This window comes from Cynara cardunculus (genome assembly GCF_001531365.2).
Source record: "Cynara cardunculus var. scolymus isolate 2C chromosome LG 13, CcrdV1, whole genome shotgun sequence".
NCBI lineage: Eukaryota > Viridiplantae > Streptophyta > Magnoliopsida > Asterales > Asteraceae > Cynara > Cynara cardunculus.
The window spans coordinates 16,635,108-16,648,624 of NC_037540.1; the positions used below are offsets into that span (position 1 = coordinate 16,635,108).

The window sequence follows — 13,517 nt, forward strand, 5'->3', positions numbered from 1 at the left end:
GCCCCTAAACCAAACCTCCAAGTAGAGATGTAAAATTTAACCTTGGGCCGGCCGGGTATTCGACCCTAACAGGACGGGGATTCCCTGCTTTGGCGGCAACGAGGCAGGGACGGGGGTTTATTTTCATACCCAAAGCAAGGTCAGGGTCGGAGATGGCATTACTCGCCCCTAATCTGACCCCGGTTAAATTTTTTATTTTGTTGAATATATGTATATGTGTGTAAATATAAATACGTGTCTATATATATATATATTAACTGACATGTATATTGGATTTTCAATATTGATATGAATCTAGTGATTTTAATTTAAAATACACTGTTCTTTTAATTGTTTTTTTATTAAACGAGTTCCCTGAACCATTTGAGGATTCCTTCCCTCCGGACCAATCAAGGATTAGTCGGGGCAAGGTCGGGACAGGGGATGCATTATTTGTCCAATATCAGTTCTGTTTCCATCCTTACCTCCAAGTGAGACGAGGTTCGTTTTCCGAAGACTCGCAAAGAAGAGGTGCTTGGGTCCACCAGGTCCATCTAACCAATATATAATTGGACCTAACCATTATATAATTGAATACACAACACTAGGAGATATAATAATTGATTACTTAGAGAAGTATATAGAATTTGAGGACCTTCTTATTTTAATACAAGCATGCATGTTTCTTTATATTATACAACTTCATGTGACAAGCATCATTGTTTTATGCCATATATGTTTAGTTGTCCCCTAGACACTTCACTTCTTATACTTGTTTTTTATTTGTAGTCTTACTAATACAATTGTTTAAGGCAACTATCCCCTCTGGCCCTGCCGGAGACCTTGGCAAAGTTTGTTTTCCCCTCTTGAAGGGCGGAAAATGGGATTCAATAGGGCATGGCGCCATATAGTATCGAGCTCAATGTTTGATAATATAGCTTTTTTGATGGGTTTGAACACGTATCCCCTTCGACTCTAGCTTTACTAGCGATATTTGATAGTAATTTCACTTTGTTACGTTTTCAAAACAACTTTGTAACTTAAAACTAGGCCTTGCATACCCTGTGGGTATTGTTAACCATTTATGTGTAGGAATTGCATTTATTTTCGTCATCAGTTTACAGTTTAATCTTACATCCTGCTCCATTGAATGTATACAGAAGTAGCATGTAAAAAAAGAAATGAAGCATGAAGGCTTCTTGGGTCTGCAGAAATTAGGGAAGGAGGTCTGTAAATGCAGTTTTTAATGTTGCTTTTATGAACTGAACCTGATCTCTTAATGTCAATGCCCTGTTTTATTATTAAACATAACATGCAACATTACATCATGTGGGGTTCACATTTCTGTCTATTCTGCTACTTTTTCTTCCCTTATTTTACTGATAATTATATGTTATCTATAGCAGCATGAAGGACCACAATAATGATGTCTTTACATGCACATGTATGATTTCTGTCTCTCTCTCTCTATATATATATATACATACATATGTATACACACCACAAAGAATTTGATAAACACATCCCTGTAGACATTAAATTCTTTCATACATTAATTATCCTCCATGGAAGTTTCAGAATCACTATCTATTGAGAGCTTCTCCTACAGTTGGTTAGTGAACCTAAAACCATCTTTTGAAAGCCCAAAAGGGTCTTTTAGATTCTCTTTTGATGAATCTAACTTCATAGAAATGGACCCTAAGCTTTCTGCTTCTAAAAGATTTCTTGTTTTTCATCAAGATTTCGACTTTGATCTGCCAACATTGCAGCCTTCAGTTCATGCTGATGAACTCATCTCTAATGGGTTCCTGGTTCCTCTCTTTCTGAAGCCGTTGGATGTTGGTTCTAATTCGACTCCAGCTTCACCAGTGTCGTCGTCAGCCGTCCAAGAAAACGTCTGTTCTTATCGCAGAAGCCGTTCTTTATCCTTTAGAAGGTACAAAAGATTACCTAAAAGAGTCGTTCAGAAGTATTTGAATTTGGTTCGGTTGATTTGGCTCAGAATGAGAAGAGGAAGGTGTGATTCTAGTGACCTACAGAGAACCAAAAACTGGGAATTTTCAGGCACAGGAAAGACCACGTTTTCTAGTGAATCGTATCCTGTCGATAATTGGCGAAGATCGTGCGACTCGGAAACGACCAAGATTTGGGGATTTGCGGGCCCATCGTCTCCCAGAACAAATGAAGCATACAGTTCTGATAACTGGCCACAATCCTGCGAAGTCTATGCTGCAGATAATTGGCGAAGATCCTGCGATTCTGAGAATTCGATTTATGAAGCTGTTCTTCACTGCAAGAAAACCATTGGTATGAGAAAACCATAATCAATTTATGTGGTTTTTAATCATATACTTTGCAATTCATGAAAATAAAAAATGAAGTATTTACTCATTGGATGCAAAACTTGGTCAATTTTCAGGCTGCAAATGAGGAAGAAGACATAAAATGCCAAGATGGTACAACTTGTAGAAAAAATTAAACCCATAATTGGTTCTATAAGCTTTTACATTTAGACATGTAAACTATTAGCAATCCTTGAGGTGAAGATGTAAATTACCATTCGTCCAAATTATACGTTAAGAGGTGCTTTTTTTATTATTCAAAATGCACGTCTTAAAACATAATTTGATGACTGTTTTGCAAATTGTATGATATAAGCCGTTTCTTTGGTCATCAGAGAAGGTCGAGCTCGGAGGCGTTGTTGATTCTACTGTCATGTTAACTATACAACGATTCTATGTGTTGGATTTCGATGATTGTCGTATATAAATATTATATGTACTTGATGATGCTAATTCAAAAGTCATCAAGCTATATTCTATAGTAAATTACAAATTTGGCCCCTTTGGTTCACACAAGTTGCCCATTTTCGTCTCAAAATCAAAATCAATACAAAGATAGGACTCATGATTTACATTTTCTTGCCCTGTCCCAACTCATGGTTTACATTCTGAAAAGTAAAAACCCATTTAAATGGGTTTACTTTTCTTCTTGTTTACTCATGGTTTACATTCTGAAAAGTAGAAACCCATTTGGGAATGGTTTTGGTTGAAAACTGGGTTGAGCAGGGGATGAGTAGGCCTGGAAGTTGCATCCAGTGTTAATTGCGACCTTGATGCGACCATCAGGGTTGCATTCCCTACTGTTTGCCATTTTTTCTTGGTGTTGTTTTTGGGTTTTTTGGGGCATCTTTTATGTAAACATTAAGAGTTATGGAATAGATTTGGGGCCGTTTACATAATTCTTACTCGAGTAAGCGCTTACCAAGTCACATTTCTTACCGGATGAGTATGACAAGGACCAATAATCTTACATGGTAAGAGTGAAGGCAGGGACCGAGAGTCTTACCCGGTAAGTGATGACGACGACTCTTACCACGGTTAGCGCTTACCGGGTATATTGTTACATAATGTTGTTGTTTTGCTAGACTAAAATCTTACTTGGTAAGTAAGCGATAGAGTTGAATTTTACCGTTAAGCGCTTACTGGGTAAGTGTTTAGGTAAACGGCCCCTTAATCATCTAGATTGTAAACCATGATTATTTATTCCGGTCTTTGGTTTGGGTTTCATGTTCGGTTTCGATCATTTGAGACGGTTAAAGTTATATCTTCGTTTATCGTAATCAAGGTGAGTTTTCTTATAAACCGTTTTAATTGAAATGCATATGTTATTAGTTGATTATTACTTCGACGTTATACCTCATTGGTATGGTTGTATTTTACTGTTAATTGTGTTGCATTATCTTTACATGATGTTGGATTTTAACACATGTGGTGAAATTATGAATTCTTTGGTTATAAAACTTAGGATTATGATGGTCCGTGCAGGGGATATATAGTGCCCACGAATTTGTTTTGTGTGGCAGGCCACAACTGATAGGAATTGCAACCTTACCAGAGTGTGTGATATTGAGCAGTGATTGTTGTTGTGACAAGTTACCTGGGTGGGATGTTGAGCCTTGGTGTCAATTTATATCTAACAAATTGAAATGTTTTATAGTAACTGGATTTTATTAGATTGCTGAAACTGACAAAGATTTCCTCACTAAACTGTATGGTCTAATCCTCATTTTGTTTTTTAAAAAATGTGCATTTTAGAGCAGCTGCGTTTTAGTGATAAAGGAAAAGGAAAGTTGTGAGTTCATCAGTTTGGTTGTCTTTATGTTAAGCTTGCTGAAGAATTGTGAAGATATCTGATATATGTTATTTCAGATTATTGTATAGTTTTGATATGTTCGGACGCAATGTGTAAACCTTAAATGGTTTGATTTATGTACATTATGGCCTTGTTTGCTTAAAAAAAAAAAGCTTTTATCAGCCTCTTATGTCTGATTTATTAATAGGTAGGACATTTAAGACTATTTGGTTTTTCCAGTTTCTCAGAGTCACTTATGTTTTAATGTCCTCTTATCTGGTAAGAGATAAATAGATCTCTTATTTGCCTCTATTGTTCTCCAGACCTTTAGCAACGACGTTTCTCAATTGATTAACCTTAATCAATCATTTTTCTCAATTGATCCTTACCAAATCGATCATCACCTCTTTCAATTGATGTATTTTAATAGAATTTAAATGTGTTAAATACCATCAATGGCATGTTTTCATTTAAATGAGTGCTAATTATATAATTTAGATGTAAATTTCATAATGGTGATGAATAAATATGTGAAATTGGATAAATTTATCTATAAATTTAACACTATAATTTTCTAATGAGTAAAATAGAGAATTTAACGAAATTTAGACGTTTATCAATTTACAAAAAACAAAAAGTCTTATTGATTCAAATTTCAGACTTCAACATCACCTCTTATCAATAAAACATGAAGTAAGATTTCCTGTAACACTCCATACCACACATTACATGTAACACATACTTCATACAGAAGAAATACATGTTTATATTTCACTTAGGTCCTTTAGTACAAGAAATTTCCATACAAAATACATTTCTTGTACTAATCATCGTACATCAATCAAAACTATACATTATAAACAAATCTTCATGTAGATAAACATTTAGAAAAATATCACATTTTCCCCTTTCCCTTACCGTCCGTACCTCCTGCAATATATAGTTAAAATTACAAAACGAAGGTTAGACCGAAAGGTCTAGTGAGCTACCCTATTTAAGTTATTGCAGGGTGGTAATCACCAAAACTTTTTAAATAAAACAACTTTTCACATATATAACCAATATATGAATAAATGGGGCATATTACCAGTACCTTTCCCTTTTCAAGCCAAGCATTAAGCTATTCAAAAAACATACCTTTGAACCAACCAGGTTTCATATAATGCCACTTTTAAACCTTTTCTAATCAAACAAGGTTTATTTAAAGTTTTAGGCCAAACCTGTTATTTTCTTCTCAATAACATCCAGACTACGATTTCCAATAAGAACCTTGATCCTAAATCTTTAAATCACAAAGAAATAAAGATTCCAAACCACAGTAATCTTAAAGGATATAATAGAAAGAGTTATATCATACAACACACATACAAATGCCATCTTTATATCCAAATGTACACCTCTCCTTGATATGCCACCCTTATTTCCTTATCAAAATATTTTTAAAAAACGATTCCAAATAGACCGCAGTCAATGGAATTATTATCAATTCAAAATCATCTATATCAAAATTCCCATTTTATGATAAAATAACAATTTTTATCAATCAAGCACAAGACATAACACAAATCCGGTCAACATGACTTGGCCGGACTTCATCTCCGGTCAAGTCTTGGCCGATTTACCAAATCCGGACAACACATCGCCCAAGGCTTGTCCGATTTAACACTTAGAATAAATTCTAACACTTTTGTCCGGATAACAAGTGCGGACAACACATCGCTCAAGGCTTGTCCGATTTAAAATAATCCGGCCACTATTTAGTCGTATTCCAACTTCTCCGTTCAAAATGTTAAACAAACTCATTATTCATAAATCGCTCAACACTTATCCGGTTTAAGACTAAATCGCTTGACTCTTAACCGGTCTAAGACTAAATCGCTCATCCCTTGTCCGGTTTAGTCTAATCCGGACATCATTCATCAAGTTTAAAATAAAAGCTATACAATCAATTTATGCAATTGTAAAGAGTTTTCAAAGAAATTAAACCACTCACCTTGAAAGCCTTTTTGCAAAACAGTCTTTTGAAAAGCTTAGATTTAAAGTCCGGTCAAAACTTCTTCTCAAATCGCACACTTACTTTCTAAAAATGGTAAGAAGAAAATGATGGAGGCCTTAAACCCTCCTTATATACTTTCCAAAAGAGGGTAAGGCGGCTAAACTGCCCTCCTCACATATATGCATGCATTCATGCATCCATCAATTAACCATATATATATATATATATATATATATATATATATACTTATACATGCATGCATATACATGCATGCATATCCACACACACACACACACACACATATATATATATATATATATCATACATACATGTGCATCTATATATACACATAATCTTATTCATGCATCTACATTATATATATTTTCACATATTAGCATGATTAAATATAACAATTTATCATGATGTCAGGTAAACACATAACAAATAATCACATTATATTTACCTCAGGTGATAACCAAGATCCAATTATCAATCATCCACCCCTCAAAAGAATTCCATCCCGGAATTCCTTTAATTAAAGAGCCAAGGGTATTCTGATCTCATCTTTGACTCCAATTCTCATGTTGCTTCTGGTCCTTTGTGAAACTTCCACTGAACCTTAACCAGGCTTATCTCTTTGTTTCTCAACACCCTGATCTTTCGGTCAATTACGGCTTTCGGTGTTTCCACAAAATTCAACTTACTGTTTAATTCAATCTCTGGCATTGGTATAGCTAAATTTGGATCGGCTAAACATTTCCGCAGATTCGATACATGAAAAATGTTGTGAATCAGACTCAGCTCTTCTGGCAGCTCTAGCTGATACGCTACTGGTCCATTTCGTTTACATATTCTGAATGGCCCCACATACCTCGGACTGAGCTTTCGTTTCTTTCCAAATCTGACGACACCCTTCCATGGCGAAACTTTCAACATCACCAAATCAACTATACTAAACTCAATCGACTTTCGACGATTATCAGCATAACTTTTCTGGCGATCTTGTGTTGTTTTGATTCTTTCGCGGATCTGTTCGATCTTCTCAGAAGTTTCTTGGACAATTTCAGGACCCGTCAGCTGTTTTTCACCCACCTCATTCCAACACAACGGTATTCGACATTTACGTCCATACAACACTTCATACGGTGTCGCTTGGATGCTGGAATGGTAACTATTGTTATATGCAATCTCTATCAATGGCAAGTGATCTTCCCACGATCCCCCGAAGTCAATAATACAACTTCTCAATATAACTTCGAGAGTCTGGATAGTTATTTTACTCTGCCCATCAATCTGTGGATGATAAGCTATGCTTAGTCGGATTTCAGATCCCAAAGTTTTCTACAATCCTTCCCAGAACTTTGAAGTAAACCGACTATCTCTATCAGAGACAATAGACAATGGAACACCGTGTCTGGTTATAATTTCTTTGATATAAATCTGCGCCAGCTTTTCTAAAGAGTACTTCTCTCTTATTGGCAGAAAATGCGTAGATTTAGACAAATGATCAACAATTACCCAGATCGCGTCATACCCCTTTGGAGTTCGAGGTAACTTCATAACGAAATCCATGGTAATGTGATCCCATTTCCATACAGGTATCTCCAAAGATTGAAGTCTTCCATACGACTTCTGATGTTCAATCTTAACCTGTAGACATGTCAGACATTGTTCCACATATTTAGCTATGTCCCTTTTTAACCCGGGCCACCAATAAAAAGATTTCAAATCTCTATACATCTTATTAGTGCCTGGATGAATAGAGTATCAGGACTTATGGCTTTCATTTAATATAGTGTTTCAGATATCTCCAAAACATGGTACCCAAATTCGCCCTTGAAAGCACATTAGTCCTTCGTCATTCTGTTCCAAGGTTGAAATCATCTTACCCAACCTTTCTGTCTTAACAATTTCTTCTTTCATAGCTTCTTGTTGACATCTTTGAAGTTCCTTACGAATGTCAGGGATCAAATTCATTCTCATTGCCACTGCTTTAATGGTCCCACTTCTTTCTTTTCTGCTCAAGGCGTCAGCCACCACGTTAGCTTTTCCCGGGTGGTAGAGGATTTCACAATCATAATCATTAACCAGTTCAATCCACCGGCGCTGTCGCATATTTAATTCTTTCTGGCTGAACAAATGTTGTAAACTTTTATGATCAGTATAAATCTAATACTTTGTTCCCAGAAGATAGTGTCTCCAGATTTTCAGAGCAAACACCATTGCTGCTAATTCCATGTCATGGGTTGGATACTGCTTCTCATGATCTTTCAATTGTCTTGACGCATAAGAAATCACTTTTTCTTTCTGCATCAGAACACATCCTAACCCTAACTTTGAAGCATTGCTGTAAACCACAAAGTCTTCGGATCCATCTGGTAGGGTTAATACCGGCGTGTTGCAAAGATGATCTTTTAAAAGTTGAAAGGCTTCTTGCTGTTCTCCTTCCCACTGGAATTTAACGTTCTTCCGAGTCAATTTGGTCAATGGCACAACTATTTTAGAAATATTCTGAATGAACTTACGGTAATAGCCAGCCAATCCCAAAAAGCTTCGGACTTCAGAAGGATTTTTCAGAGCTTCCCATTTTGCAACTGCCTCTATTTTTGTTGGATCTACTTTTACCCCTGCTTCTGAGATGACGTGACCCAGGAATTGGACTTCTCTTAACCAGAACTCACATTTAGATAACTTTGCGTACAACTTTTCTTTCTTCAATAATTCTAATATCAGACGAAGATGTTTTGCATGTTTTTCTTCAGTCTTAAAGTATATAAAAATATCATCGATAAATACAATAACGAATTTATCAAGATATTCCTTACATACCCTATTCATCAAATCCATAAAAGGCTGCGGGCGTAACTTTGCGTACAACTTTTCTTTCTTCAGTAATTCTAATATCATTCGTGATGCCCGTACCTAGTTCTGAATGCTGTTGTGGCAACATCTTCTTCCCTAACTTTGAGCTGATGATACCCTGACCTTAAATCAATCTTGGAGAAATAACTTGCTCCCACCAATTGGTCGAACAAGTCATCAATCCTTGGTAAAGGATATTTGTTTTTAATTGTCAACTTATTTAGTTCACGATAGTCTATACACATTCTTATAGACCCATCCTTCTTCTTGACAAATAAGACTGGAGCACCCCAAGGTGAAGTGCTGGGCCTAATAAATCATTTGTCAGTTAAATCTTTCAAATGTGCAACCAGTTTTTTCAATTCAGATGGAGCTAACCAGTATGGCGCCTTTGCTACTGGTGCAGCCCCTGGTACAAGATCAATTCGGAATTCAATGACTCTGTCTGGTGGTAATCCATATAAGTCTTCTGGAAACTCTTCTGGATATTCACTAATAATCGAAATCGGTTCCTCTTTTCTCTTTTCTTTCTTCATATCAATTATGTATGCCAAACATCCCTGACACCTTTTCCGAATACTTTTCTGAGCTTTCATTACTGTCAAAATACTGGTATGGTGATTCTGACGATCACCATAAATAACAACTATTCCTTGGTCTGGCAGAGTAATTCTGATGATTTTCTGATTACAAACAATACTAGACTGATACCTTGCCAACCAGTCCATACCCACCACTACATCAAATTCCTTCATCGGCATAGGAAATAACCGAATCGGGAGTTCACRGCCCTCAATAACAATAATACAGTTATTGAACACACTAATAACAGTTTCCTGACTATTAGCAGTATCAACTACTAATTCATCATCAAGTATCACAGAATTCAGCATGCAGTTTGAACAAACAATGGTGATACAAACGAAAAGTTTGTACCAGAGTCAAATAACACCTTAGCACGTATTGAATTCAGAAGGAATGTACCTGTTACTACATCCAGTGATGCTTCTGCCTCATTCTTAGTCATCTGGAAGGACCATCCACACGCCCCTCCTTGCCCTCCTCTATTTACAGTAGGCCTTCCCCGAGTACCCGACGCATTACTCCCCATTGTTAACTACGGAGTTCTCAACAAGGGACAATTCGGTCGAATATGATCCAGAGAATTGTAATTAAAACACCTTCGGTTAGCTGGGCAACTTCTGGACAGATGACCTGTTTCACCGCACTTATAACATTTTCTTGGGTCCATTTTGCATTCACCCTGATGAACCTGTCGGCACTGTGAGCAGACTTTCTCACTGATCTTCTGCTCAGATCTGTTATCATATCTTACCGTTTTCGGTCCTCGAAAAGATGAAGGCCCCTCCCATTTTCTTTTCTTTACAACCTTTCCTTTTGGCTGTCGGTTCTTATTTCGTTCGGTCACTTCAGCCGCATCTACCGTTAATGAAAAGGTGTTGGGGTTCATAGCAATTACAAACTCTCTGATTGAGGGTTTCACATATATGCATGCATTCATGCATCCATCAATTAACCATATATATATATATATATATACTTATACACATATGCATATACATGCATGCATATCCACACACACACACACACACATATATATATATCATACATACATGTGCATCTACATATACACATAATCTTATTCATGCATCTACATTATATATATTTTCACATATTAGCATGATTAAATATAACAATTTATCATGCTGTCAGGTAAACACATAACAAATAATCACATTATATTTACCTCAGGTGATAACCAAGATCCAATTATCACAATTTCAGCACCTCTTAAAACACAAATGTTACCTATTTGTTTCTTGTTGTGTGAATATGCATATTATTACATACACACACATACATATATATATATGTATGTACATATGTGTATATGTATATATATGTATATATATGTATATATGTGTATATGTATAGATATGTATATATATTTGTGTGTGTGCGTGCGCTCACATGCAAAGGATCATGTAAGAAGGGAAGTTATAGTGAGAAACGTTAGAAGAGATATGAACCCTTGATCACTTCTAATCTCAAGCCCACCCATGAATTGTGCTTTAGAAAGAAATTGATCTTGTGCATCTTGGTGAACCTCATTAGTGTTGACATTCAATCAATATTGATCCTAGGGTGGAGATCTTTTTGTTGATCCTTTCTCTCAGTGATTTGATGATGATCTCTTTTATCTAACGAAGTGTACCATCTCTTTATTCAGCTTCATCGATCATCACCGAGTTTGTTCAGTGATTGCTAAACATGTATTGTAATTCTTTCAGAGAAAAGTATTTTTCAGGAAAATAGAACTCACATCATAGAACCTTCAGCAATATCGAAGACAGAAGCGGAAGATAAAGACTAGCAAGTTCGTGATCTGATGCGGTTTTTCAGTGTTGACAAGTCCGTCTACACAAATGTGAAATCTACTCAAGATTCAGCGAACACTAGTGAGAACTTCAGCGTCATGCCAATGTCAGTGATCAAATAAATCTTGTTGAACAGGATTAGTTTTGCCTTGTCCTTCTACACACAAATGGCAAACCCATACCTCTCAAAGTAAAGTAATGTACAAAGTCACTCTACTATCTCCAAGCATGTTTAGCTACTTTGTGAAAGACTATTGTTCATATACGACCAAAGACTGTATATCTGCAACAAAGGACAACCTCACCTCTTAAAGCTTTCCACGTGCTTTGTACCTTCTGAATTGCATTTAATGCAATGGGTATAAATAGTTGAGTAGTTCTTTCTTCTCGGTTATCCTCATTAACATATCCAAGTTTCCTTGCCTTGAAGATCTTGCCGAAGAAGATGCTCCTCCCTCTAGCTCTCTATCTAAGAGAAAAACTTCCACTGTAACAAGTGAAGTGCACAAAATCTTCTTAACCTTTTCTTATAGAAACTCTTTTCTTTATTGCTATCTGTGTGTTTCTTTGATTGTTCAAATAAGTTATGTATCTTATCTTTTCTGTAAATAATCTGTAAAAATCTGTATTGATCTTCTTTATCAATATAAGTTTTTTAAAAGTGAAAGTTGCTGTGTTTGTATTCATTCCCCCCTTTCTACAAATTGTTACATATAAACTCTTGTAGATCCGGTTAGGACTAACAAGTGGTATCAGAGCAGTGTTTATTTTAGTGTTGTATTGTTCTTGTTTTATTGGTGTTTTACTATCTATTCTTTCTAGACAATTTATTTACCTTTCAACTGCCATATGCATTGCCAAATGCTGGTGATGAAAACGATGATTACGATGATGATGATGATTTCTGCATCCAAGTCATTCCAAGACAACCAACAAAAGGAATATCTTTCAGATAACCTGCTTTTGAGGGGGAGAAATCATCAGGGAACCAGCACTCCACTAACAAAGGCCAAGAAGTGGCTGAAGACAACCTTGCCCTAGTTCTTGGGGCAGTCAGTCAATCTAAGGATGCATTCACCTCCAGGTTTGTACCTCTCTTCTCAGAAACTAAAGCTTCTATCTCTATTTCTCTATCGCTCTCTGCAACAAACCCTCTTGGTCTTTCAACCCATCTCCCATCTTTTGAAACCCTAGAGGACGATGAAGATGATGATGAAGCCAACACTTTAATACCCTGGAAGTCGTCTAGACAGCCTATGCGTTTAGAAGTTGAAGAAGACCTGAGGATGGCTCAGCTAGTAAGTCAGCTCGACCAATCTAGAGTAAAAAATGTTCTTCGTAATGTGGTGAGTTTGATTTTTTTTCCAGAAGCTAAACGTGAAGAATCCCTACATGCTGAAGAAGAGTTGAAAAAACATCAGCAACAACTTAAAGACAACTTGAACTTAGCCAAGGCTCTAGCTGATCAGGCACTTGTTGAAAGGATATTCATAAGGAAAGATTCGCTCAGTGCTAAAGCCCAACTGTTAGTAGAAGCTAAACGTGAACGTCAACAAGTGCTGAAGCTGAATGATTGTGACTTCAACTGGTGCATAGAAAAGATTTAAAAGAGAATGATCCTTCACAAAATTTTAAACATCACTATTAATGGTTGTGTGAAATATGGTGCTCTACTCATTTCAATGGTCATTTTTCGAGAGAACAAAGACGTTGTCACTGAGTATCCCTCTGTTGGTCTCATAAGGGTCTACAAGAATAGAAACAGTTTGTAGAAGGGGGGGATGAATACAAATACAGTATTTTCAAATTTAAAATATATATTGATAGAGAAGATCAATACAGATTTTACAAGACTGTTTGCGGAAAGATAAGGTAAAGAAAACCTATCTAAACAATCTTTGGWTACACACAAATCTTTAGCAAATACAAGAAAAGAGATTGCTAAAAGGAAGATCTTTTACTTAAGCTAGAAGATGTTTGAAATAAGAAGAGGATAACAGAGACATGCGCGCACTCTGCATGGAGAAGAAACACTTCTATTTATACCCAGTGCATTAAATGAACATTTAATGCAATATGGTAGGTTTAGCGTGCGTGTCAAGCCTTAAGAGGAAGGCTTGTCCTTTGCTACAGTGAATAGTACAAAA

At 36.3% G+C, this 13,517-nt stretch overlaps 1 protein-coding gene across 1 annotated transcript; it reads left to right on the top strand.

The window, feature by feature from the left end:
• Positions 1 to 1,468: 1,468 nt before the first annotated feature.
• Positions 1,469 to 2,730, top strand: LOC112526055 (probable membrane-associated kinase regulator 6). The gene is made up of 2 exons (XM_025136433.1): positions 1,469 to 2,286; positions 2,399 to 2,730. Exons 1-2 carry the CDS (start codon positions 1,545 to 1,547, stop codon positions 2,407 to 2,409), a joined length of 753 nt encoding a protein of 250 aa, XP_024992201.1. The 5' UTR covers positions 1,469 to 1,544; the 3' UTR covers positions 2,410 to 2,730.
• The last annotated feature ends 10,787 nt before the right edge of the window (positions 2,731 to 13,517 follow it).